Source organism: Folsomia candida, unplaced genomic scaffold (assembly GCF_002217175.1).
Source record: "Folsomia candida strain VU population unplaced genomic scaffold, ASM221717v1 Fcan01_Sc049, whole genome shotgun sequence".
NCBI lineage: Eukaryota > Metazoa > Arthropoda > Collembola > Entomobryomorpha > Isotomidae > Folsomia > Folsomia candida.
Genome location: NW_019091241.1, coordinates 715970 through 743784, shown reverse-complemented (window position 1 = coordinate 743784; position 27815 = coordinate 715970). Strand labels below are relative to the sequence as shown.

Sequence of the window (27815 nt, the reverse complement as noted above, 5' to 3'; positions counted from 1 at the left end):
AGATTTCTTCCTAACCGTCTAGATTTCTTCCTGACCGTTTAATTTTGTATCACCGTTTAGATCTTCCTAACCGTTAGATTCTTCCTGACCGTTTAAATTTTGTTTCACCGTTTAGATTTCTTCGAACGTAGATTCTCCTCGTTTAAATTTTGTTTTCACCGTTTAGATTTCTTCCTAACCGTCTAGATTTCTTCCTGACCGTTTAAATTTTGTTTTCACCGTTTAGATTTCTTCCTAACCGTCTAGATTTCATCCTGACCGTTTAAATTTTGTTTTCACCGTTTAGATTTCTTCCTGACCGTTAATTTTTTTTACCGTTTAGATTTTTTTACCTTTAATTTTTCCTAGATTTTCCTGACTTTAAATTTTGTTTTCACCGTTTAGATTTCTTCCTAACCGTCTAGATTTCTTCCTGACCGTTTAAATTTAGTTTTTACCGTTTAGATTACTTCCTAACCGTCTAGATTTCATCCTGACCGTTTAAATTTTGTTTTCACCGTTTAGATTTCTTCCTGACCGTTTAAATTTTGTTTTCACCGTTTAGATTTCTCCCTAACCGTCTAGATTTCTTCCTGACCGTTTAAATTTAGTTTTCACCGTTTAGATTTCTTCCTAACCGTCTAGATTTCTTCCTGACCGTTTAAATTTTGTTTTCACCGTTTAGATTTCTTCCTAACCGTCTAGATTTCTTCCTGACCGTTTAAATTTTGTTTTCACCGTTTAGATTTCTTCCTGACCGTTTAAATTTTGTTTTCACCGTTTAGATTTCTTCCTAACCGTCTAGATTTCATCCTGACCGTTTAAATTTTGTTTTCACCGTTTAGATTTCTTCCTAACCGTCTAGATTTCTTCCTGACCGTTTAAATTTTGTTTTCACCGTTTAGATTTCTTCCTAACCGTCTAGATTTCTTCCTGACCGTTTAAATTTTGTTTTCACCGTCTAGATTTCTTCCTGACCGTTTAAATTTTGTTTTCACCGTTTAGATTTCTTCCTAACCGTCTAGATTTGTTCCTGACCGTTTAAATTTTGTTTTCACCGTTTAGATTTCTTCCTAACCGTCTAGATTTCTTCCTGACCGCTTAGATTTTGTTTTCACCGTTTAGATTTCTTCCTAACCGTCTAGATTTCTTCCTGACCGTTTAAATTTTGTTTTCACCGTTTAGATTTCTTCCTAACCGTCTAGATTTCATCCTGACCGTTTAAATTTTGTTTTCACCGTTTAGATTTCTTCCTGACCGTTTAAATTTTGTTTTCACCGTTTAGATTTCTTCCTAACCGTCTAGATTTCTTCCTGACCGTTTAAATTTTGTTTTCACCGTTTAGATTTCTTCCTAACCGTCTAGATTTCTTCCTGACCGTTTATATTTTGTTTTCACCGTTTAGATTTCTTCCTAACCGTCTAGATTTCTTCCTGACCGTTTAAATTTTGGTATCACCGTTTAGATTTCTTCCTGACCGTTTAGATTTCTTCCTAACCGTCTAGATTTCTTCCTGACCGTTTAAATTTAGTTTTCACCGTTTAGATTTCTTCCTAACCGTCTAGATTTCTTCCTGACCGTTTAAATTTAGTTTTCACCGTTTAGATTTCTTCCTAACCGTCTAGATTTCATCCTGACCGTTTAAATTTTGTTTTCACCGTTTAGATTTCTTCCTAACCGTCTAGATTTCTTCCTGACCGTTTAAATTTTGTTTTCACCGTTTAGATTTCTTCCTAACCGTCTAGATTTCTTCCTGACCGTTTAAATTTTGTTTTCACCGTCTAGATTTCTTCCTGACCGTTTAAATTTTGTTTTCACCGTTTAGATTTCTTCCTAACCGTCTAGATTTGTTCCTGACCGTTTAAATTTTGTTTTCACCGTTTAGATTTCTTCCTAACCGTCTAGATTTCTTCCTGACCGCTTAGATTTTGTTTTCACCGTTTAGATTTCTTCCTAACCGTCTAGATTTCTTCCTGACCGTTTAAATTTTGTTTTCACCGTTTAGATTTCTTCCTAACCGTCTAGATTTCATCCTGACCGTTTAAATTTTGTTTTCACCGTTTAGATTTCTTCCTGACCGTTTAAATTTTGTTTTCACCGTTTAGATTTCTTCCTAACCGTCTAGATTTCTTCCTGACCGTTTAAATTTAGTTTTCACCGTTTAGATTTCTTCCTAACCGTCTAGATTTCTTCCTGACCGCTTAGATTTTGTTTTCACCGTTTAGATTTCTTCCTAACCGTCTAGATTTCTTCCTGACCGTTTAAATTTTGTTTTCACCGTTTAGATTTCTTCCTAACCGTCTAGATTTCATCCTGACCGTTTAAATTTTGTTTTCACCGTTTAGATTTCTTCCTGACCGTTTAAATTTTGTTTTCACCGTTTAGATTTCTTCCTAACCGTCTAGATTTCTTCCTGACCGTTTAAATTTAGTTTTCACCGTTTAGATTTCTTCCTAACCGTCTAGATTTCATCCTGACCGTTTATATTTTGTTTTCACCGTTTAGATTTCTTCCTAACCGTCTAGATTTCTTCCTGACCGTTTAAATTTTGGTATCACCGTTTAGATTTCTTCCTGACCGTTTAGATTTCTTCCTAACCGTCTAGATTTCTTCCTGACCGTTTAAATTTAGTTTTCACCGTTTAGATTTCTTCCTAACCGTCTAGATTTCTTCTTGACCGTTTAAATTTTGTTTTCACCGTTTAGATTTCTTCCTAACCGTCTAGATTTCATCCTGACCGTTTAAATTTTGTTTTCACCGTTTAGATTTCTTCCTGACCGTTTAAATTTTGTTTTCACCGTTTAGATTTCTTCCTAACCGTCTAGATTTCATCCTGACCGTTTAAATTTTGTTTTCACCGTTTAGATTTCTTCCTGACCGTTTAAATTTTGTTTTCACCGTTTAGATTTCTTCCTAACCGTCTAGATTTCTTCCTGACCGTTTAAATTTAGTTTTCACCGTTTAGATTTCTTCCTAACCGTCTAGATTTCATCCTGACCGTTTAAATTTTGTTTTCACCGTTTAGATTTCTTCCTAACCGTCTAGATTTCTTCCTGACCGTTTAAATTTTGTTTTCACCGTTTAGATTTCTTCCTAACCGTCTAGATTTCTTCCTGACCGTTTAAATTTTGTTTTCACCGTCTAGATTTCTTCCTGACCGTTTAAATTTTGTTTTCACCGTTTAGATTTCTTCCTAACCGTCTAGATTTGTTCCTGACCGTTTAAATTTTGTTTTCACCGTTTAGATTTCTTCCTAACCGTCTAGATTTCTTCCTGACCGCTTAGATTTTGTTTTCACCGTTTAGATTTCTTCCTAACCGTCTAGATTTCTTCCTGACCGTTTAAATTTTGTTTTCACCGTTTAGATTTCTTCCTAACCGTCTAGATTTCATCCTGACCGTTTAAATTTTGTTTTCACCGTTTAGATTTCTTCCTGACCGTTTAAATTTTGTTTTCACCGTTTAGATTTCTTCCTAACCGTCTAGATTTCTTCCTGACCGTTTAAATTTAGTTTTCACCGTTTAGATTTCTTCCTAACCGTCTAGATTTCATCCTGACCGTTTATATTTTGTTTTCACCGTTTAGATTTCTTCCTAACCGTCTAGATTTCTTCCTGACCGTTTAAATTTTGGTATCACCGTTTAGATTTCTTCCTGACCGTTTAGATTTCTTCCTGACCGTGTAGATTTCTTCCTCTACGTTTAGATTTCTTAGTGGAAACTTACAATGGAGGTCTCCCAACGTATGCTCACAGATTTGGACGAAATTAGTGTCAATCGATCACAATTATAATTAGAATGAAATTTGCAAATGGAACTATCTGCCAATGCGCAGGTTTGCCAGAGATATTTGCATAAAAAGAGGAGAAAACGCACCAAAAGGCTGGCATATTTTTCATTTTCCAAATTTCCTGCACATTTTTTCTGATTTGAATGCAAATATCTCCGCCAAACCTGCGCATTGGTAGATAGTTCCGTTTGCAAATTTCATACTAATTATATTTGTGATCGATTGACACTAGTTTGGTCCAAATCTGTCAGCATACGTTGGGAGACCTCCATTGTTAGTGGTATCACGGAGTTTATTATTATTTATTATTTTATGAAAAAACGTAAAAGTAATTATGATTAGTTGTAATGCGGAATGGATAATTGCAATACCACGTGTTATAGTTAAGTTGTGTTACTTGATGTAAACCAGTCATTAAATTGTATTATCAAAGAATAACATCTGAATAAATTACTATCAATCAATCCAATCTGTGCATCATAATCGGTGCAAATATGCATTAAAAATAGTTTTTCGGGTTTTCCAAAAAACTTTAGGGGTCCCCTAAGCAATAAATAACTAATTTTCTACAGAATCAGAAGCATTTTTATTTAATAGTAAACCGTATTAATGAAAATGTATTAATTTATTTCAGCGCTTTTCCTAACGCATTTATGTCTGCATTAAACAAAATTTCCACCTTTTTGTCTTCCTTTCGGAAGGAGTTGGCAACTATGACGCTACCCAAGAGAGAAGTATCAACGCTGAACCAGCGAAATCTGTCCAAGGGTTTGATTATCGTGCGAAAAATGGCTTCGGCGATTCGAAAGTCGTCCCGATGGTCGACAAGTAGGAGGCCAGGGCGATAAATGGAGAGTCGGTCGAATCCCATGGTGCTGAGTTCCTCCTCCACCTGCCCTTTTGTCTTGGGATAGAGGAAAAATGCGTTTTTGTTAGCGCCAGCAGAGGAAACGAGGTGAAGGTGTCTAAGGCCACCGGCCTTGGCTAATTTCGCCGTGTTGATAACATAATCGTGATCCACTTTGTAGAAGCCGGCAGCGCCAGATTGTGCCCGGGTTGTGCCGAGAGAGGAGAATCCGACATCATAGCCCTAAGAAGAAATAAAGCAAAATAAAATTTCGAGGAGGTTTACCGAGGAGTAAATAATTAATTTAAGCCAAGGAGAAAGTTGGTAAAAGCTTAGTCCACATTAGTTATCCCGCAATTCCCTTTAAGCAAGAACACGATTATCTGTTTGGTTTGATATTTGATGGTAAAAACGTCAGCACACGTGCTGAAGAGTACACAGGCACGTCCTTTTTTACGTGGCGGTGAAAAACTGGATGTGGACTATCGTGCATTTAACTTTATTAATGGGAAAGGAAATGAGTACGCTTTTCGTCGGCCTAATAATGATAAGTCCGGAAAACTCTCCCAGAAATTAATCTAATCCATGCATACAATTTCCAGGTTAAGTCCGGTTTTGTCATTAGGTTAGGCCGACGTTTTGTAAGTATTTGTTTGTGGATCGCAAAAGTCTTAAGCTTGTGGATCGGCCCTCGAAGCAATCACCTTGAAGGCATCTTCGTACTCAGACAAGTTATCGAAATCAATAATTTTCTCGTCAAACTTGTCATAGCGTTTATCCTCATCGGGCGACGGGAGGGGGACTTGACGACGTCCAATGAGTGTAACTTTTGTGAATTGGGGCGATTGGGCGAGGGCCTTTATGATCTCTCTCCCAACTAAAAGTGGTCACACAAAAATAGCATCTTTAAATGATTACGTTGTTAAATTCAAGTCAAATTAACGTCATTATATATTAATTCAATATCAGTACTTGTAGTATTTAATTCTAGTTACTAATAAATGGCTGACCTGCGCCGGTTCCTCCCAGCACGAAAGCGGACAAATTTTGCCCCTGTGCCATTTTGAAATCGTACGGGACCGAGAGAATGTGTCGCAAATGGGAAGGGTCAGAGTAGAAATATATTCCAGCGCCGAGTGCGATAAGTGAGGTGACAGTAACGAGGCGACGGGATCCCATAAAAATTTGCAAATCGGACTAATTTGGAATTCAATTGGATATTTGACGAACTAAAGGAGAAATTGCAAAAAGTAATCTACAAATTCTAAAATACATACATGTATTAATAATAGTAGTAATATAATAAAGCTTACAAAAACTTACGAAAGCGAAACTTGCTTTGTTTAGGTCAGGTTTACCCAGCAGTCAGCGGCGGACTGTCAGCCGGTGCTCGATCCTGAGAGGTATAAAAACAATAGGACCTATAGTCACACCTATAGTATAGGTCCTATACTATAGGTAAACAAAGGTAGTTTCGAAACTTACTTGCGAAATGTTGAAACACGACGAGGGCAAAATATCAATAAATTGAATGATCAAGTACACGAAACGAATATTTAAGACGAGTTTAACTGAAAGTCGAAAAGTAGTCGATAACCGATCGATAAAGCTAAGTTTTCACTGTTCAGTTTTGTTTATGCAATGTCACTGTGGGACTTGCAACAAGCATGTGTTGAGGTAGGGCTCAAGGTATTATATCCTTCCCATTTTAATTATAAAGTGTGGGTCATATATAGGTCACAAGTATGTTTTGGGTCAAAATTTTCCAAAAAATTATCACATGCTTTATGTACGACCCTGTGCACTTAGCGGCTGATTTGTTGGTTTTTTGCAGTCTCACCATCGCGATGGTACGATGCATCGTCTCATCTTGCAAAACATGGCCTTGTTTGTGATTTATGGAGTAAAATTAACTACATTATTGATGCGTTAATTAAGTTTTGTATAAATTAAAATTGGGCTTGATATATACTTGACGGTCAATTGGCCTCAATTATTCTGACAGGATTGAATTAAGTCAAAATAGTAAAGAATTTGCAGAAAAGTCCGCATCTCATCTTGCCTCCAGCAACATTTACAGCATCATCTTATCATCTTAGTTTCAATTCAATTCAATCTTTATCTAACTACTAACTATGATGTTGCATGTTAAGATCGCCATAATCAAATCATCTCATCCAAGTGGTTTCGCTTTATACGTGGTAATTAGGTAACTTAACTAAATGTTAACTAAAAATACACAAGTTAATTGAGTCTCAAGTCTCAATCTACTTGTTTTTTGTGCATTTTTATTCTTCTCAAATTGAGACGAATAAAAATAAACTTAAATCATATCTCTTTTGTTTTGTTACTTTCGAAGATGATAATGGCACACGAAATTGAAATTTCCTGTGTATCATGTCTCTCAAATTGAGAGTCTCAATTGCTATCATTTTATTTCTATAGAGGCAATTTTGAGACTTAACGGCACCATCATGACTAAAATTCCCGAATTGCCCGAAAGTTGGTTATGTCGCCGTGGACGTGGTGGTGAGGGCTTCAACTAACTAAATGTGTGAAAAATTCAAATAAAAAAAACATCTCGTCGCCGTTTTATTTCCACCGTGCTGCCAGAGCAGGGCTCCATTTTTCACCTCATCCAACATATTATTAACACAAGTTGTGTTACGCAACAGCTCGTTCCCTCCGTCCCTTCAGGAGAGCCTTTGTCACCGTTTTACACGAAATATAACAAGAAGTGAGGAAGAAGTAAAAGGAGGTTGAAAAGCAGCAAATAAGAACAAGAGGAGAACAAAGGTAAGAACTTATCGAATATGTTACTAAGTTGGTTATTCATTATCCTAGGGGAAGTTTTGTTTTGGGAAAATCGAGTCAGCCACTCGAATCAGTCGATTTTTTTAAAAATCAGGTCAGGTGCAGGTGACATTTGGTTTTTCTTTGTCGCTGTACAACTTTTCTGCGAATAAAATGACAAAATTGGGTACACAGTAAAGGGGATTCGTATGGCTAATCTTTGACCTATATTTGACCCTTATTTGCATCCAGTTAGGATCAAGGGCGAAGATGCCACCGAAAAAGGAAGAATTCAAACCCAAACCTTCAGCAAAGGTGAGGATAAAGTTTAAATTCTAAGCCATGTTATCAAAGTTGTTGATGCCTACTTGTCATCTTTTTTAAATAGTCCGAAAAGAACAAGCCCAAGGGGGGGAAAGCTAAGGTGAGCGAGTTCAATATTAAGTTTGTATACTAACATGTAATTTACATGATGTAAATAAGGTTGTGAATTGTAGTAAGCAACCTTCTCCCCTTTTTGATAATCAATTTCAAATCGTAATGTTTTTGTTTTGTTTTATTTGTTAGGATGAGGCTCGTGCGAAAGCAAAGGTATTTACTCCAATTAAATAACTGATTAACATTTTAAGACAAATTGACAAAATTTGACGTAACAAATTATTTATACAACTATAATTTATAGGCCAAGGAGGCAGAAAAGAAGGCCGCCAAATCGTAGTCGAGACTTGACAACACTGCTGGAATTATCTTAATTAAGAAAAATTATAAAATACAAACTTCCCAAAACTTTGCTTAATTTTTTCCTGTATGAATTAATTAGAAATTAATAATGTCCACTAAAAAACTTATAACTTCCAAATTTTAATGATGTGTATTATCAAAATGTATTTTTTTCTTTCGGATTGGATTTGGCGTGATTGGCGTATGTAATGTGCTGTGGCTCAAATAGAAATGATAATTCCACTTACGAATATTTAACTACGATTTAAAATTAACGTACACTTTGTAAAAATTATTATTAAATTGTTTGGCTGGTTGTTGTCCACCTCTCGTCAGTTGTTGCGACGGTATGCATATAATACAGTGCAAATAAATTTAATGATATACATGTAATTCCAAAGTTGTGTTCGTGTTAATTGTTTGTTGTTCTTGCAAGGACTGAAAATCTGGGGGCATCATTAACTATGTCTGGTTAGTAGGTCAGAGGTCAAATGATAGGTGATTTATTATGCATTTAATTTATTTAATTATTACTTAATCTTCATATTATGGAGGCAATTTACTCATCGTCGATATGCTTGCAAGTATCTCGTATAAAACAAAGAATTGATCTGTAAGTTTGAAATAGATAGTTTGAATCTGATTTTCTTGTGAATATTTCGCAAAAACGTTTGTATATTTACAGAATTTGATAACGTCATCGTTAATTGTCCCATTTATTTTCATGGGTTTAATATTGAATTCGATATTTCCACAATGAATTATAAAGTTTCAAATAATATTGAGATATTTGTGCAATTTTTGAAACCAAGCGATAATGTGGCTCGGTTTTGGTTTGCGGCGTGGGTCTGTAACCCTGTCAAGGTTATGCACATACATACCTTTGGCAGGTGATTTCATGATTTTCTTTGTTACTACAGTGTACGACTTCAAATCCAATCCAGTAACTAAAAATTATGTCCATTTTGTAGTGTGTGTGGGTTTAAACCGTGAAGTGAACCTTGTTTTTTATCGAGATCTCAGCCCACTAGTTTTACATGCAGTTTTCCTAAAGAAGATCCATCCTATCCAGTTTATAGCACAAAGTAACTTTGTGTGGTGAGTGCTATAGTAAGACATGAGATTAGTGAGGTTTAGAAATCAGTCGAACTTTGGTTTGACTCGACTCGACTCCGAGTCGAAGTCTCAGTCGAGTCAGATTTTTAAACCTGTTTTAGAAACGAGTAAATTTTTTCTGACTCGACTCAGTTTGTACGCGGGCCATTCAAATCTCAATTGTTGTACCTCTCAGTTTGTTTACCGTAGTTGAACTAAATAAAAACATTTGTGATTTTAATTGCATTTAGTAATTTTTTGGAACAATCGATCTGTATTCCATTACAAACCGCTGCATCTCTTCAACATTTCGCCACCTAAACTAGAGGATTTCTTAGCTTAGATTAAGTAAGGTATTTATATGCAGAGATTGTAAATGTAAAAATGATCGTGTCGTTAAATACAACTTGATTCGATCAATCATTTGAGATCATTTATTTATTTTACATATATCTGACAACCTCTGAAGTGATGAGCATGGATCACGGACTAGATTACATCATAATTATCTGTCATACAAGAAAATAAAGTACTGTTGTTTAAATTTGAAAGTGGGTATTTTTAATCCATGCTCCCTATCATCCGATTTTTTAGAAGTTCATAAAAGTTGTCACGCTTGAATTTGTTTTTTGTGGGGGAAGATCTTCTTATCGCCAGCGTCTTTTATATAATCGTTCATAGCATCTTTGATAACCTGCAGGAGCTTTTTCATTTTTTTCATCGTAATTTTCTTCACGTCCAGACCTTCTACACAGCACAAAAAGATAACAAGAAAATGAAATTGCATTGTTAAGTTGGAAATGCAATTTGAGGCTTGATACGGTCACGATTTATGTTTCTTGATAAACCACTGCCGTATTTATAAGTATAGAATTCAACTTACATTCCAGACACGATGTTATTTCCTTTTTACACCTCTGCTGTATCACAAATTATTATAACTGCGATTGCGATAATTAACTAGTTGATTGAAATAAATCAATTGGAAATAATGAACACATGTAGTAAGGAGAGAGTTGAATGTGGATAAAGTGAGAATGTTCATAGAAATTAACCTGCCGCTTGGGGTAAAATGAGAATAAGCATAGAAAACCTGAGTCGAGTCAGGCCGACTGGCGAGCCCAGTTCTCAGTCAGATTTACTGAGGAAACTCGACTGGGGGCCATTTTGGATTGAGGCCTTGCTGTTGCGGGTCGAGTAAAACACAAGTTTGACTGACTTCTAAACCTGCCTATTGCTTTAAAGTATTTTTTGTTGGTCATGGTTGGTTATAAGGTTTTGCTGGCTGTTGAATTTTGAGAGGTGCATTCGTACATAATACTGAATACATAAGTAAATATGTACAAGTAACAAGCTGGAGAGAGTTTGACAGTTCTTAGCGGGTGCTATTTGCAAATAATTTCATGGTTTATGTGCAAAGTTGTAATTAATAGTTTAGTAGCGTAATTTAGTTAATCGGTGCTCGTTTAGTTTATTTATTTTTTGGTACGATGAGACTGGACTCTTTATTTGTGATGGTAGTTTGGTGGTTGGCATTGATGATGACTTGCGTCGCCGGAGATGCAGCCTCTAAAGGGGTCAAGAATGTGCTAGCGTTTGGAGGAAACGGATTCATAGGTGAGAAAAAAACAGCGACTTATTACCTTTTTTGATCAATACTTACTCATATTTTAATTTAACGTACATTCACTTTACAAAAATTGTGCCGGTGAATTTATTCACTGCATTGAAACAGAGTTCAAGTATTTAAAAGTTACATAAAATTTGTAAAAAAAACTGACTACGCAGTACAGCATGAATCCTCATCAATAGTAAAACTTGTAAAACCTCCATTCATGGAAAAGTTCACAAGTTATTTTCAAAACGTTGTATTCATTACACAACTTTGTACCAAACCAAACTTGTCATTCCGTAAAGTTTTAAATGTTTAGAAAGCTAATTTTCCGTCTGAAAAATTCTGATGTATTGTCTGCAAATTTTTTAATTTGTCAATAAAAATGGTTATTTAAATATTACTGGGGGGGATTCACGAGGTTCTCTAACGTCACTTTAAAAAAATCTTACGAAGCTGTGGGCAACCTACGTAGCGTAGTATATGTTGTTCGATGAGCGTTCTTTCGAACTCGAATTTTGGAATCTGTATTTTTACTTCCAGTTTTTGCTGTTGGGCTTGAGTCTCAAGCCTTGAGTGAGACTAGTTGGGACTTGGGAGAATAAGCAAGATGCAAAATTTGCGGAGTTTTAGAGCTGCGCAAGCTTCGCATAAAAAATATGTATTTTCTTTTCTGTGCAAAAATTCGCATCATTCACAAACTTCGCAAATGATGTTGCAATGCCATGTCCACATGAATCCCGAGAATTTCGCAGAAATTAAAATTTTTGAGAATTGAAAAATATATGATGTATTGTTTGATAAAGCATAGAAGGGTGAATTAAAACAGAAACTAAATACAAGATATGTATGTCTGATAAGAAACAAAATTTAAACCCTAAATCATGGAGTATGGGACCAGCAGCAAATAAAAATGCTTTCAAAAATTGTGTGCCAAATGTTTCACTCAGAATTGTTGTAATTAATTGAATATTATTATTAATTTTGCATTTATCCCCCACCACAGGATCCGAAGTGCTGGACGCCCTGTTCACGGACCCCACCCAATATTACAGCGTCACCCTCGTGTCCCGCGGCAACTGGTATTTCGACTCCGCCACACGCATTAAACCCAAACTTCACAAAACCATTTCCTGCGATCGTGAAGATTCCGATCTCGAATTCTGCACTGATCTCGTGAGTTATTTTGAAGAGTCGAACAGCAATTTTCATCAAAATATACGTATGTATATCTTTCTAATTTTCGATTTAGGTCACATATATCAAAGAAACGCCAAGGATCGACATCGTCCTCGACTTCTCTGCCTACAATGCAGCCGTGATGTCAGCCTCTCTCGACCTCTTGAACGAGAAGGGTCCTGACAAAGTCGGCGTCTACGTTTTCATCTCGTCCGACTCGATCTATGAGGTTTGTCGAGGCTCGGCAACCCCACGTGTGGCCGGGGAGGAGGACGACAAACGCCCAGAGAGCGAGGAAGAGCGGAATCTCTTGAATGAAGGAGATTCTTATGGGAATGATAAGCTCGAGTGTGAAGAGGTGGATGATATACTTAACAATGAAACAATTCACTCAGAAGCTTGTAACCCAGCACAGTAACCACATTTCGGCAACTTTACAAAGATTGTCATGTGGCTAAAAATCTATTGCAGACTTCTTCAGATTGTGGGCGTCCAACTTTACAAGGATTGCTGGGTGTACTGCGTTTACGCACAAATTCGGAGTGAATTGTCTCAATCACAGTGGGTTATCCTTCTCATTACGTTACAATCTGTTCTGATTTTTAGTTACTTCGAGGACCAGGGAATAAAATTCCTTACTTGATCTTCCGACTTCCCGATGTTCTTGGGGCACGAGATACAACGGACAGGTGGTGGACATATCAAATGTGGATAGAATTCTACGATTTTCTTAAAGTAAGGAGATAAGATACGTGTAAGTGGGTTATATAAAGGTGGATCAAGATGCTATATTAGTTTATCTATGAAATAATGGCAATTTTTTTTATAAAAGTTCACCAAAATTCCCACAAAAATTTTGATCTACAATTATATACCACAACCACAAGAGCAAAACCGTTATTTTTCCAGATGGGAACATTTGTGAATAGAATCTTCGGTTAATTTATAAAGGTTGCCATTGTCCTTATCAAGATGGTTTTACCTTATCTTAGGTCCCGCTCCTCATTCCTGTGGAAAATAGGAAGTTAAAGACGTCGTACGTTTATGTGAAAGACGTAGCGCGTGCCATTTTGCTGGCCCTGAACAAACCTGAGAGTTGGAAGTCCGTCTACAATTTAGGGTTGGAGGAACCCCTCACTTTGCAAGGTGAATTACTTTCATATTTATTACGTTGAGGGCTAATTTATATTTATTAACATTATTATTGATGTTCTAATTCAAAATTCCCAGAGTTTTTTGAACGGATGGCGGTTGCGGTGAGAGGCCAAGGTCGCGAGGCGGTGACCTTTGACACGGGCGAGTTTAACGTGTTTCCCTCCGTGTCGAGAGGTTCCGTCACGATTGAGAAGGCCAAGAGAGTCCTGGAATGGGAACCAAGCACGTGGGAGACTGTCTTTAAGGTAAGAATTGGATGTGCTATCGATTTGGTACAAAGACGCGTGGTAAAGTCATGCTTTTAATAAAAAATTATTTACGACGTTACATACTTATAACCTTTGACCTTTGTTATAGGAAACTGTGCCCTTTTATAAAGAAGCTTTTTACAAGTTTACGTCAGAAAGAGACGACGCTTCGAATCAGGTTTGTTGTGTCCCACCGGAAATGTGGGGAAATTAAACTTTCGTCAAGGTTTCATTTTTATTTTTATTTCAATATTGATTTTTTAATCAGTTGACGCGCTTTGTGGTCCCGCGACATCGGAAAGGCGAATTTTTGCGGATTATCGACGAACTAGCTGCGAATCCTGGAATCAGTTTGGATGAGCATTGTATGTATAAATAAATTATGCAAGTTATTGGTTACTCTCAAACTGAGAGTAACTTATAAATTTACAATTTTAGTGGCCACGTTGGGAGGAGGGTCAAACGATCAAGGTGGTGGTGGGAGTCAAGTCACTCCGGAACAACTTTTCGAGGAGATGATGACGAGGACGGAGCTGTAATTCCATAAACTATTATTCCATTCCATTCCGAATTTGTTGGATTTTACTCAGTAATTTAAGAAGACGAACAATAAAACGATGAGCAATTAGATACAACCAACCTAAAAGCTGGTAAAAAATGATTACTACTAGTACAATAATTCCTGGTTCGGCCGATGCAACGCTCACCAATAGTTTTTGTTTCATTTATTTATTTATTTTCTACAGAGACTAGCTTAAAAACTTAGGAGGTACGAGTATCAATAAGTACGTGTATACAGAGTTTTCGATGAGGATGTGCGGTATTGAAAATGCATTCGAACATGGCACTACATAAAACAGTAATTCTCTTCCGTAGTTTAACAAACTGTGCAAACCTTGTAAATTTTCACTGACGCCACTTACTTGGGCCGACAAGTTGTTAAATGTTTAATTGTAATCTACATTAATGGCATCGAAAGATTTCGTATTTTACAAAGTTTGCACAATTTACAAGTGAACTTTACTGTTAAAAATATCGACGCGATGAATGCAAGTTTTTGCGAAATTCAGCAGCAAAATTTGCGAATTTGTTAGTTAATTAATTCTCACGCTGTCCTTTAATTGGGACGAGTTCCACCCTGAAGGGCACCGTCCTCAAGTTGTCCTCATCATATTGTTCCCTCCTCGCCCCCGGTCGGACCTGCTGGTCCAAATAGTACGATTGGGCTGGAACGGCGCTAATTTCTTGACCTTGACCCCCAGATGACCGCTGTTCTCGCGTCAAAAACTCAAAACTGTTTTCCTGCTGATAGGGATTCTTGACGAGCTGCTTGGTAATTTTTCCATCCGGGGAAACGTGCGTGTAGTAGGCGACTGACTTGGTAGAAAATGGGTCAGAGGTCAACGAAGCAGAGTCCACGGGTTGATAAGTCACCACCGTGCGGAGGGGGATAAGTTGGGGCGAGAAATCGTTGTTGGAGGTCGGCACAGGTCGTCGAAATGGTTTTGAATCCTCAACGATGAAGTTATTGGCCAAGTGAGGTCGTCGAGGTTTGGCGTCGTCGGGGGAGATGAAATTGGACGGGAAGTGATGATAAGGTTCTGGTTGATAAGGTTGATTCGAAGAAAAGTGGAAAACTTGCTCTTGCCGAGCTCTTCCAGCGGATTCGGCCGGAACAAATTTCTTTTGCTGAGAGGGTCCGTTATTTAAATTGAGTGTCTGTTGGATCTTCTTGATGACTTCGAGGTGGTCGTTGTCCTCGTTTTCCTCTTGGCTGGAGGTATCGAAAGCTGCTGACGAAGGCGTCGGCGGAGTGGTGAGAAGGTTGGAAAATGGGAAGACGCCATCATCCGCGGATTCTACAAACTCTTCAACTTTTTCGCCCAGACCGGAAGTGATGTTTGATTTTGGCGGGTCAATCACCGTGATAATGTAGTGGACCTTGTTCTTATTGCCGATTGCGGTTATTGTTTGGGGGGCAGGAGAGGTCAACGGGGTCAGCGTGGTGGTGGGGTCATTGTCTGGCGAGAATGTCGTGGTTTCTTCGGATGAACCGGAAGCTGTCGTGGTGGTGACGTCTTCTGACTTCCGGTCTTCTTCGTCAATAATGCGATACACGGGTTTGAACGTTTGGGTGAAGACACGGAGTGGGACGCCGCGACGTGGGGGCGATGTCAGTTCTCTTGGGGGAGGAGGAGGGACATGAATTTGTGGCTCTGACGTGGTTTCTTGCTCCCTTGTCGTCGTCGTTGTTGTCGTCGTCGTGGTCGTGGTGGTCGTGGGTTCTTCTTCCGGGGTGAATGTCGTTTCAGAGTTTTCGACAAGGTTGACATCGCCAGGGTAGAAGGTGGGCGTTTGTGTCGTCGTGATTTCGGGTGTGGGTTCGGGTTCCGTCGTCGTAGACTGAGCTGGACGTCGAGAGTGATGTGATGACTTGACGTTGTGCACCTTTCCACGCGATGACAGCGTCACTTTCCGCTCTGGTCGGGGCGTTTGTAACGTTCTCGACAAAGTGGCAGGCTCATTGACCATTCTACTCTCGTCGACGTATTGGACGTCTCTACTTTCGTCGACGTGGCCATTGTCTGGAGACATGTAGGGAGGAAATGTGTAAGGAAGTGGCGTTGTCGTCGGTAGCGTTGTTGTCGTCGTCGTCGTCGTGCGTGTCGCCCTTGGTGTAACTCGCCCAGTTGTGGCGGCAACCTTATCAACATACTTTTTCGGTGGAACGGACGGTTTTCTGGAAACGTATGGATTCTGGTAGTACGCACTCCACACGGGGAGTGTTGTCGCATCGGCGTCATCATAGCGTGGCGTTGTCGTCGACGTCGTCGTCTTGTACGTCCTCACCATCACTTTGCTCGGAACACGACCATGTTTCGTCTTCTGTGGCGAAACGGTGGACGAAATGGCGTCGTCATAATATTCGGAAACTTCTTCCTCCAATTTTCTCCCGGGTTTTTTCCTCGACAATTTTTGACCATAATGGCCATTCAGTCCCGATTGACGAACCGGACGGTCCACATTCACGTCCTCCGCGGCGTCTGGATCTTGTCCCCAGGTGAGAAGAATCGGAGACAAAATCAGGCACGTGAAGAGTACAAGGAGAGAAAAACTAGTCGCCATTTTTGTACGAGTTTTATTTGCACACAGCTTTCTCAATTAGAGAGATAAGTGCTTATCTTTGTCCCCACTTATCGCGCGAGGAGACACTGACAGGGACGCACTTTGGGAAAGACTGAGTCCCTTTTTTCAAAAACTTGTTGTTAAACGTTTAATGAAAATAGGGGCTCGTTCATTGGCGAACATTGCAATTTTTTGCGTGAAGGGATGAAGGCATTCTCATTTTTCATGAGGCAAGGGGGCCGTGCAGGAGGGATGAACTATCGGCCGCGATAACCCACATGAATAGCAGCACATTAAACTTTGTATCCTTCCTAGCACCTAATATTGGTTGCAAAAAGCGTCAATTTTTTTCTAAAATGAGACCACACTCTTGATGTGCGTTCGTCCCGTAAGATTTGCCAACTTTTTTATGGTCATTTGTTAGCACTTTTTGAATGAAGTGAATTTTTGTGGGATTTCATTCTCGCTGAAGAGTGAATGCATTTTTATTTGCATTATTAAGATTGGTGTTTACAATTCATTAAATTTGGCGAGGAGAGGATATAATTTTGCTTAACACAAGATATGTGCTGCTCATTCATTGTTATGAAAATTTAAATTATTTTTTAACTAAAACTAAAATTAAGCGAGGGGGCGCATCAATTGAAAACGAGGTATAAGAAGACTAATTATAAGAAAAAGACGTACGTAATAAGGGGATAAAGTTGGAATCAAAGGGACCATACGAACATAAAGCATGTGCATTTTTATTTTTCGGAGAGTTGAGAGCCCTCCCCCCGGTCAATCAGAGTGTTTATACACCGTACCAATATGTATGAATGCATTTATTATGCGCTCTTGAAATGATTTATTAAGTAGCTTCAGCTACTTTATGCGAAGACTTTGTCCGTCTGTCTGTCCGTCTGTCCGTCAGCAGGATTACGAGAGAACGGATCAAGATAATCGAAATCGGTTTGCGGCATCATACATAGGACAATAGGGGGAGGATCCTATCAACTTTTGGGGACAATCGGACCACACCCCTTGGCGCCAGGGGGTGTGGTCGGGGCAAAATGAGATTTGTAGTGCAATTGAATCCATGGATGAAATAGAGTGAAATTTTGTGTTCACTTGTTGTGCCACACCCCCTGGGCGCCAGGGGATGTGGTTGGGGCAAAATGAGATTTTACTTAAAAAAAATGAATCTATGGATGAAATACAGTGAATTAAGTGTTCCCGCGATGTCGTGGGAGTGGTTGGGGTGAAATGAGTCTGAAGCTACTTCCTTATGTGCGTTTACGACGGTTTATTATTAACGGTGCATATTAATTTTGCAGAAAATTAAGCAAAAATTTAATGGAAACGATTAATATCAAAGCTTGTAATGCTCAGAATTGGGATGTGAGTGATTAATATAAATATGTATGATGTAACTATTTATTTATTTTTATAAGTACGCATTTTTACACAGTTAAACAAGTACATCATTTGAATGGAGATAAAAACAATAAATACTTTTAATTATTTGTCACTGTCAGTTTCCTTTTCCTCGTTTTTCTAAAATTACGTAAAATTTAGCGAAACTGAAATACGACAAATACTAGATATGTACTCGTACTGCATATATATATACATACATATACATATATATTTATATGCTGAGTTATACTTTAAACAATAGCTCATGATAATTGTAAAATGGGTTTTTATACAATTACGTAAGAGGCAATTTCAATTGAAAAAATTGTAACACGTGAAATCAACTTATATTTTGGTCCGAGATTTTCGTAAACCATTTTTAAGTTGACTATTTCACAAAGTTTACTTGAACGATTACACAATTGCAGATATGCATATGTATGAGCCTCATCGTGCCTTTGTTTATGCGAACTTCTTCCTTGGCATCATATTCCTCAGTGGAAATAGAGCTCTGCAAGAAGAAGAGCGAATTGACTCATCTTCAATACGATAACTGCATATGTACCAAGTTGCATCATAATTGCACACGTAATAAGTGTCCCATCGCATTATGATCAATTTTGTGCTCGTATTGCATCTCATCTCATCGATTGATGCGTCCATTCGATAAGGTATAATCTTCTCGTGAGACGCGTGGGGGACCAGGAGGAGAGGACGTCATCAAACGGCAAGGGTCGACACACTACGTAAAATGTGGTAAAAGAGGATAATCCATAATTTCCCAACAAAATTCAAAGTCACCCCACATTTCTCTTTGTTACAAAATTTTAAGGGTATGTAGCAGTAAGTTTAAATTTCCGAAACAGTTTTAGTAACCATACTACAACAAGAGCAAGCCGTTGGGGATGCTGTACATATTAAATATTCCTAATAAAAATGAATTTCGTTGCCACATATTTACATATGTACAGCATTCTTTCTGCACGATCTCACGAATCAGCTTGGTCTTGTCTCAAACTCGTTTTTCTGACCGGTCTGCAATTACGCTCTCATCAAATAACCATTTTCAGCCAGTGTCGTGTGTGTGTGTTGCACTCGCACCGTGTTATTACCAGATCTGTTGAGAAGATGAGATGCAATTCATGACACAAAAATAAAAAAAAAGAGGAAGAAAAAAAATAAAATTGTTACTTTAACAAATCGACGAAATGAGATGCATTTCTTTGTAAAATGGTCATTTTGTGAATGTGTTAGATCGAATTAGGTATTACTTATTTAGGGAACAAATTTTGAGAAATTCTGCATGACAGCGGATCGTGCATAAGGCATGCCATTGATTGGAGGAGGGTGTGGGAGTCAAGGCGTCCTATCATTTCCGATAAAAGAACAGCATGGGTCACCCCACAGGGGTCACAATTCCTCCAAAAACGACCATGTGCTTTGTGCATGGTCCGGCTAAGAATGGTTATGTCTACACACATGGAAGAATAAGAGAAATCTGGTTGCATATATAGGAGAACGATTAATGGCGAAAAAGGTTGATTTTTCAGTAAATATGTGCATGTAAATTGATAAATTATGAAACGGATGTGGAAATGACAAATAAAATGGGGAGAAGCAAAAATTACATAAGATTGTGTCTCCTTTTGGCCATTAATTGTCGAACGAGTGACCATTTTATTTACGAGCTTTGTTTTAATGACAAAGGTGACCAAACTCTTATTTTCAGGGTGATTACATGACATGAAAAAAATTGCAGATCTACGTTTAACTTTTATTGCAACCTGCAAATAAAAAGGTATATTTAGCAAAATTATACCAAGTTGTAGCAAAAACCTAGAACTATGGTTTAAGCAGAAGTTTTCATGAAATCAAAATAGTCAAAATTGACACCAAATAGTGTTGATACCTGCACATTTTTTTTGTAATTCGGCATAATGCAATTAGCACAAATTTACTGATTTACTGATTTACTGATTTACTATAGTTTATTCATGTGTCAAATTACGAAACTCAAAGGAAGTTAGTAAAACATCCTAAACTTAATCAGTTTTCGTAGAAATAAAAGCAATTCAGCCCTTACTTGATAATAATTAATTAATTTGCTGTAAAACTAAGGTAAAAAAGTTAAGCAGAAAAATGGTAAATACTAAAGTCATATCCTAAGTAAAAATTTGCCAAATAAGTTCAACTATTGTAATTTAGATCTTGTGGACTGTGAGCCATTAATTAAATTATTAAATTATTAGCATAATTAAATTCATTCACCATGTTTAATATTTCGCACGACATGATTTAATCTGATGTGCCGACCGACAGAGAGAGAAGCTATGTTGACATGTGGTTTGGCGTGAACCTGTCAGTAATTAAGTGACCAAAGACAGGTAGCTGTTTATTAGCAGGCTCTAGCAGTGCGAAAACTTGTACAAGCACAAAATAAAAAATAAACTAATTTTTATAACTTGGATTTCAAAGTGCGAATATTTATTTATTCGTCAATTCCTACCCATGCTGTGGCTCAACACGATTGATAAATAAATAAATATTCGCTATCTGGTGATGGTAATGCAATTTTTACATGTTTGTGAATCGATACGCAGGCCAAGTCACGATTAATTTTTTTAATAAGTATACAGAAAAATGAAAAGGTGTAACCAGCTCCTGCAAAAATTAAGATGGATGATTTCAATTAAGTAAGTTGATAATCACGCCGTTATCCTATTTTGTGCGAGGGATGGTCAAATTGGATTTTTTTTCCGCGGGGCGTGGAACGGAATTAGATTTGTATGCAATAAATAATTTAATGTAAGTCTTTTGTTTTGCAAATTTGAAAATCACGATGAGTGAATTTGTATGGATGGTGAGGTCAAGTCTTTGTTGGATCGTCTCTCAAAAAATGCAACATGTGGCAAAATTGAGTTTCGAAATAATTAATAACCGTGCATTTTTTAATTTATGCTGTTTTTGTGTATCGTCATATCCTGACCTGAAGACTATTAGGTCATTAATAAATATGTTAAAATTAATAATAAATTATTATCGACCAGAAAAAGTTACGTAATTTTTTGGCTACGATTTAAAAAATATGTTTTAGCCAGGACAAGACTGAATTCACGAATTAAATTGTGGGCCTGGGGATTGACATAAAGCATTTGATGAATTTTAATATAATTTTGACCTGTGCCCTGCCCTGTGCCGTGGGGTTAGTACTCTCGTGCTTCATTCCACACCTAACATATGACGCCTTGAACCTTACTACAATCGATCACCTGCCTTGTGCACGGTCCCCAGTCGAAATTAAATCAGATGCGGTTCGACGAATTGCTTTCTCGACAGTTTTGTTTGATAAATATTCAAACGTTTGCGAACAATTTGTAGTGAGAGAGACATTATAAAATTATAAAAATTGGTATGCTAAAATTACTACAAAATGGAGGTCGTCCTCTTGTTAAGCAAAAGTGCTAATCGTCTTCTTCCTTAATCTTGTCAATCATTTGGTCAGTGAATGAGCAATCTTTGTTTGTCGCGTCTTCCTTCCTTTTTAAAGGGCTGTGCGGACACGGGGTCAAAGTTTTGCAAATTATTTGTATTGCATTTGTACATATCTGACGTTTTCTTGTACCGCTTTGTAAACTTGGTGATCCTAAAAATGCGTGCCGTTTACAGGTAAATACGTTAAATTGTTCCATAACTGTTGGAGTAACCTAATTTTGTAATCTGAAGGTAGCATATGTTGTGGACGATCCCTTTAAAAAATTATGTGTATATTTAAGGTTACTTACTAACCATATTTGAAATAAAAATTAGAAACAAAAAATGCAGACATTAATCACCTTTATTCGACCCTCGCAATTTGTGTCACTTTTAATTCTAATTGGTATCGTTACTTTAAGTAAGCAGAGAAAGAGAGAAAATATGCTTATTCAAATTTTTGGAGGTACAAATACAGAATGCATAAACATCATTAAAAATCATATTCAAATTCTCTGCAAACTTTTAATTTGTCAGAGATGCGAGTTTATGTATTTGTTTAATTATGTAACTTTCACACCCAAATTTGTTCACTTGCCCCCCGTGCGTGCGATTCAAGGGGCTGCCATCCTGCACATGTTCATGATATACAGCCCTCTGACCCCGACCCACGGGGGTGACCAGAATTTTCCCGCAATGCATCATATTCCTCCTCTCGTAATGACACCTGTTCGACAATTTGTTGTGCATTTGTACATTTTTCTCTGTTGTGCTATGATTTTCTTGTCAAAGAGTGTTACCAGTGATTCATTTTGACGTGTGTGTGAACAAAGAAGGTCAAATGTCCCCTCAATCTAAAATATTTACAAGTCAGGTCAGACATCTTTCGTCTTCGAATCTTAAACGATGGTGAGATTTATGTATATTTTTTAAAGTTTGTAGCACAAATCATGACATAACATGAGATTCAATAATTAATAATGCAACGTTTTGTTTCGTGGGTGGGTGGTGAACAAAGTAGGATAAATTATGAAATATGTAGTTGAGACATTTACATAAGTATTTACGGAAAAGGGAGTATCGAAAATATGTCGTAGATTTTTTGATAAACGTCCAGATTTTTTAATTTGCAGATTTTGAATAAGTTTGTAAATGCAGATTTGCTATTTTTGTTTATTTATTTTCCTTTGGTATGACGCATGCAAAGTTTTTTTTATTCCAATTTTTGAATTGGTTTTACATTCATACAATTTTAAGTAAGTTAATATTGTGGCAATCCAGTAACATGTAAAATCAAAATTCTACAATTTATTTACGCTTATCTAATAGGGCACGATTCTATATTGCATGCGTATAATCTTTGGCAATACACGATTAAGCAGTTTAGAAATGGCACATTTCAAATGGCTCTGGTTTTCACTAGTCAATAAAATAAATAAAATTGGCAAAATTTAAATGCATTCGGGAGCTAGCGGCTCGTTACGTGATCCATAATAAGAAGATGCGTGAGTCGTAAAAAAAAGTTGTAAAAATGTGGAAGTCATTCAAGTAGATAGAAAAAGTAGATAATCCATTTTACAAGTTTATGGCTTAAAGCCTAGTACTCAGGACGAATGTTCACGCGGAATTTCATCGTGCTTAAATTCTGTTAAATTTTTCGCTGGAAAGAAATTCGTAAGCGGGCAGAAAATACCACTATTCCACGTATATTTCGCTCAATTTTCACTCGTAGGTACTCAGGTCGTTTGAGGTGAAAAACAGGTTTCACTTTGCCCCATTTTAAATTAGCCGCCTTGTCATTGAGTTGAAAATGAGATTTTGAGGTTGCTCCGCCCTCTTATTTTGGACTCAGAGGGGCGCGAGTCACTTTCCGCTCACATTTCACGTGAAAGAATTGCCTCGATTTAACGGAAACTTTGAGCTTACATTGAGCGTAAACTGCTCGCGCGGAAAATTCCGCACAAGTTTCACGCGAAGACCTGAGTACCACTCGGGCTTAAATTGAGCAGAATTTCTGCAAAAGTCGTTTTCCGCGCGTAAAGTCCATCGTGAGTACTAAGCTTAAGTAAGTAATCTTTATGTGAAGGTGGGTTTGCATATATTTAAGTATTTTAAGTGGTTACGATTCTACATAGAAGTAATTTTTATGTTGTCCACCAAACAAATCGAGATTCATGTATTTCTGTAGCAGTCTTTGCTTGGCTCCAAGTGTGCATAAAGCACGACGGAAATTTATCAACAATTTTGACGGATTAAAAACTACATAATTTTAAGACATTTTATATCATTCTTAGTTGAATTGTACCATTATTAATTTTTTGATAAATTTTGAGACGTGTGGTCTTGCTTCGCACTATGCACACACATAGCGAATCTATAAGTCTGGTTGTGCGGAGTGGATAAATAAATTAGAAAGTATGCAACGTCGTCACTGCAGAAATGGTGGGGATAATTCCATCCTAAAGATGACGATGTGCATGCTTTATATTCAATTTGATGGGCATTTCCTGCCCAATAAATAAGAAAAGATGGACATGAATAAAATAATGCTATTGTATATGTTTTGACTCTTGTTTATTTACTATACGCAGTCAGCCACCACATTACGGTAATTTGCATGAAATGCAAGAAATTCATTTTGTGCAAACTAAGAGTTCTTTTTGTAAGACATTATATTGTAAAATTATATTTTTTAATTGAAAAAACTTCTGAATAGGACGCAGAAAATCACTACATTTTTTAAAATTCTATTGATGAAATACATATTTTCTGTGATCAATGCAAGTAAATAATATGAGCAAGAAATTCTGAATGTACGAAAATTATAGATACATAGTTTGGTGAATTTCGTATAGATTTGGTACCATTCGCTCAAATCAAAAGTTCAGTAGGAATGGAACACTGTTTGACAAGTTTGGTGAGAGTGAGAAGGCACATCTTTGTTAAAAAGGCGATTTAATTTAATATCATGTCAAAATCTGCATACATACTTAGTTTTGGAGTAGAATGACAATTATACAGGAATGCCTGTGGTGTATGTATGAATGTCGTTTATATTTTTGGCTTGTTAACACACGCTGTTAAAACACGCACACTTTTTTACATATTTTTTATTCACTAGCACTGGTGTAACTGGCTCAAGAACCGTGCCAGTTTAAAACCTTTAAGAAAATATTATGCATTTTATAATAGCGAATTTATACTACCGACATTTGTTGTCTGATTTTCCTTAGCATATTTAACAAGTATTATTAGCTTCAGAGTTTAGTCGGTCACTCGTAAGGACGTTCATGTGATTATTTATACAGAACTGGTTCAACGTTGTGAATAAAAATTCACATAAAGCCTCAATTTTCATAAATTTAAGACCGTGGGATCCTGCTAATTTTAATCTTCATTCCATATTTCGGTTTTAACGTGTTCGCATTCGCAAATTTCATCGGGATCGTCGTGTTTGCTGATGGTTCCAAGTTAAAATGATAGACCAGCATTGCAACCCCTAGCTTGACCTCGCTCGAGGCGAACCTCATCCCTGTTTTCAGATAAAGAATGTTTAAAAAACTGCATCAAATTAGCCTAGATCGTGGAGCAACTAATTTACATATGTACCAATGCATTGTCGATTTCCAGCCCCGAACGGAATGTACGCGTATGGATTTATTGTGTGCTTGTTCTCCTCCGAAAATCTTTCTGGGTCAAATTTCAAGGGATTTGGCCAGAATCGTGGGTCCCTGTGGAGGCTAAAAACGGGGAACAAGACGCCCTGCCCTTTCCGCAGGGTGAAGTTCGTCCCAGGAATTGTGTAGGCCTTGCAACACCCACGGTCAAAAGCCGTCGTTGGTGGGTACAGGCGCAGCGTTTCTACGTATTAATAATAATAAGTACTCACAATTTACACGAAATTTTAACTATTATTTATGTATCCAGTCAATTACCGTTGATGACCATGTCCATGTATTTCAAGGCGTGGAGGCCGTCGTAGGATAGGAATTCTCCTTCATCCGTTTTAACACCTTCCTTCTTCAGACCATCTTCAATTTCCCGTCGCAATCTGTCCTGAATTTCGGGATGTGTGGCTAGCGCATAGAGAGCGAAAACTATCCCGATGTGCGTCGTGGCATGTCCCGCAAGGATGAAAAGGACACAATTCGCCACGATATGAACATCGTCCAAGAACACGACGGATTTTGAACCACCACCATTTTCCTCACCGTCCTCCTTCTTTTTGTCGAGACCTTTCCTGCCTTCGAGCATGAGTTGGACGAAGTCGTCCTGCTTCCCCCCAGGGTTGGCCTCTCGCGCCCGGATCGTTTGTGTGATGGCGTGCATGAAAAAGTGCTCCGCCTCCTTGTCGAAGAACGACATTTTGAATAAGTTCCCCACTGCGGGGAAGCACATGACCAGGAGCAGTTTGAGGACTTGCACCCCCCCAAAGGCCAGCTCCATCCTGCGCGACATTTGCTCCACCATGGAAGGCTCGTCCAGCTCGAAGCTGTTGCTCTCAATGCCGCACACGGCGGTAGAAATCACGTCGATGGTGAATTTGGGGATTACATTGGTAAAATTGATCTCCTGGCCGGAAAAAGCGGTCAGATATTTGATCATGGAGTGACCAGACTTCATGAAAAGAGGGTAGAGACGTTTCACTTTGCTAGAGGTGAAAGCTGGTGATATGGTGGTTCTGTTTTATTTATGCAAATGATTTTTCTATAAGTTTCTAAACAGAGTTCTTTGGAGCTATTAAAAAATTACCTGAAATTTCTCCAAGTTTGTCCCTTCAGAGAGAAGAGCATTTTCCCAAAGAGAATCTCCTCCTTGGGCATTTCAAACTCACGCCTGGGTAAAAACAAGATATACAAGTTAACCTAGATTTCCATGTATTTCCATGCTTTCCAACATGTTCCATTATTATTCTCGGGATTAATTAGTAAGAGGGTTTTAGGCCCCGAATTATTAGCTCCTCACCGGTCGATAAAGTGGTCAAAGTCTTTAATCGTGATGTGCTTGATTAGCTCGGGGTCGTTGATGTTAATAACATTTGTACCGAATTCTTTGGATCCGGCGATTTTCTGGCCTTTTGTGACCATTTGGGTGTACCATCGTTCCTGCGTGGCCTCGATGGTGATGCCCATGAGGGTTTCGTAGAGGAGGCTGTAGTTCCTGTTCCCGAGGTAGAGGAGGTCCTGATTCTCAAAGTGGGCTCGGTCCTTGAGAGCGTTCCGACGGAGCATGACGCAGACGAGGAGGAAGAAGGTGACGAAAAAGACGAGGACGACCAGCATCGTGTCTTTTCACTTTTCAAATTGGATTTGAAATCTCGATATTCCAAAAACTGACTGTTGTGACAGAGTATGGATGTGTTGTAAAATTTCTGTAATTTAAGAAATAAATACGAGTACAACTTATTCGGTGAGACGCAAAAGATGGACGAATTTCCCAAAAATGACTAAACTTTTATGGACATGCAGGAAAATATGTACTTGTTTTACAACTGGAGATGTAATAAAGTCCATTTTCCTCACCCACACGATGCAAAAGCTGTTTTAGTGAAAAAAAGTGTAAATTTGCATGTAAATCTACTTGAAGACGAAACAAGTATTTTGCGGTAGATATTAACCAATTGTGTAAGTATGTGCGTAGGCATACGAAACTCCGTGCATGAGAAGAATGAGATTATGCTGAATATATAAATAGGAAAGAGGAATGACAACCTTTTTTTATTATTTAAAATCCTTTTAGACCCCTTCGGTCGGAATTCCAGAGTAGATGATAAGAGGAGACATGTGCTTCCATGCACTAGAATGGTGTATGTACATGTACAATTTACATACGCATACCTACTAAAAAAGCATGCAAGTTGTATGTAGTGCCGATAACTTGTAATTGCTCAATTTAAAATAGCTCATATTCTCTCCTAATTTGAAATTCCAATATATGTACTTATTCAGGCTATTAGTTGATTTTACTCGAGATCTTGGAGAAGTACAAAATGCACTACGGAGTTCTACATATCATTAGACCGCTCTTTTATAAGTGTCATAATATGAATTAAAAGCAGGATAGGTTGGTACCTATCTTGTCGGAATAACCAAAAAATATTGCCCAGACTATTTATTTGCAAAATTTGAAATACGATGAATATAATAATTTTCTACGATATGCAAATTTTCTACTGCAAATCCCTTTTTATTATAGGTACGTATTTAAATATGCAAATATAAATATGTATGTGTATGTGTATGTTGCAAGATGAACTCCCTATTTGCATATTTCTGATTCGAAAAGTGTGAAATTAAATGGTAAAAAGAGTAAAAACTTGCTAAATCACCCAGAATTGTGCTTCTCTCCAAGCGTCTTCACCAAATTGACTCTGGTTCAAAACCATGACCATGCACCACTGATA

General features: G+C 37.7%; 4 protein-coding genes and 2 long non-coding RNA genes across 11 annotated transcripts; 2 read left to right on the top strand and 4 right to left on the bottom strand.

Moving 5' to 3' along the window:
• Window positions 1–4335: 4335 nt before the first annotated feature.
• On the bottom strand, window positions 4336–6410 carry LOC110862135 (oxidoreductase HTATIP2). Of its 4 annotated transcripts, none has more exons than XM_035845241.1 (5): window positions 6101–6410; window positions 5929–6036; window positions 5626–5844; window positions 5320–5492; window positions 4336–4858 (listed from the first exon to the last, which is right to left on the bottom strand). In XM_035845241.1, exons 3-5 carry the CDS (start codon window positions 5792–5794, stop codon window positions 4394–4396), a joined length of 807 nt encoding a protein of 268 aa, XP_035701134.1. In that variant the 5' UTR covers window positions 5795–5844; window positions 5929–6036; window positions 6101–6410; the 3' UTR covers window positions 4336–4393. The 4 variants fall into 4 exon arrangements, with proteins under 4 accessions (XP_035701134.1, XP_021966992.1, XP_021966991.1 ...); XM_022111300.2 differs by having other exon boundaries at window positions 5939–6036; XM_022111299.2 differs by having other exon boundaries at window positions 5929–6011.
• A 399-nt stretch (window positions 6411–6809) lies between these two features.
• Window positions 6810–7594, top strand: LOC110862131. The gene is made up of 3 exons (XR_004833343.1): window positions 6810–6824; window positions 7061–7411; window positions 7524–7594. It is a non-coding gene; the product is annotated as an uncharacterized LOC110862131 (long non-coding RNA).
• A 1010-nt stretch (window positions 7595–8604) lies between these two features.
• LOC110862126 (chloroplast stem-loop binding protein of 41 kDa b, chloroplastic) lies at window positions 8605–14056 on the top strand. Of its 2 annotated transcripts, XM_035845240.1 has the most exons (10): window positions 8605–8626; window positions 10745–10840; window positions 11842–12011; window positions 12088–12372; window positions 12621–12749; window positions 13007–13160; window positions 13245–13414; window positions 13527–13595; window positions 13686–13782; window positions 13856–14056. In XM_035845240.1, exons 1-10 carry the CDS (start codon window positions 8620–8622, stop codon window positions 13954–13956), a joined length of 1278 nt encoding a protein of 425 aa, XP_035701133.1. In that variant the 5' UTR covers window positions 8605–8619; the 3' UTR covers window positions 13957–14056. The 2 variants fall into 2 exon arrangements, with proteins under 2 accessions (XP_035701133.1, XP_021966979.1); XM_022111287.2 differs by lacking the exon at window positions 8605–8626 and having other exon boundaries at window positions 10352–10840.
• Window positions 9635–10244, bottom strand: LOC118433367. Its single transcript, XR_004833344.1, has 2 exons — window positions 10107–10244; window positions 9635–9970 (listed from the first exon to the last, which is right to left on the bottom strand). It is a non-coding gene; the product is annotated as an uncharacterized LOC118433367 (long non-coding RNA).
• A 459-nt stretch (window positions 14057–14515) lies between the features above and the next one.
• On the bottom strand, window positions 14516–16543 carry LOC110862103 (mucin-2). Its single transcript, XM_022111258.1, has one exon. It carries the CDS (start codon window positions 16541–16543, stop codon window positions 14516–14518), a length of 2028 nt encoding a protein of 675 aa, XP_021966950.1.
• A 7807-nt stretch (window positions 16544–24350) lies between these two features.
• LOC110862104 (cytochrome P450 9e2) lies at window positions 24351–27810 on the bottom strand. Of its 2 annotated transcripts, none has more exons than XM_022111259.2 (6): window positions 27741–27810; window positions 26378–26783; window positions 26165–26248; window positions 25348–26093; window positions 25022–25273; window positions 24351–24944 (listed from the first exon to the last, which is right to left on the bottom strand). In XM_022111259.2, the coding sequence occupies exons 2-6, from the start codon at window positions 26692–26694 to the stop codon at window positions 24775–24777; spliced, it is 1569 nt and encodes a 522-aa protein (XP_021966951.1). In that variant the 5' UTR covers window positions 26695–26783; window positions 27741–27810; the 3' UTR covers window positions 24351–24774. The 2 variants fall into 2 exon arrangements, with proteins under 2 accessions (XP_021966951.1, XP_035701158.1); XM_035845265.1 differs by lacking the exon at window positions 27741–27810 and adding an exon at window positions 26935–27701.
• Between the last annotated feature and the right edge of the window lie 5 nt (window positions 27811–27815).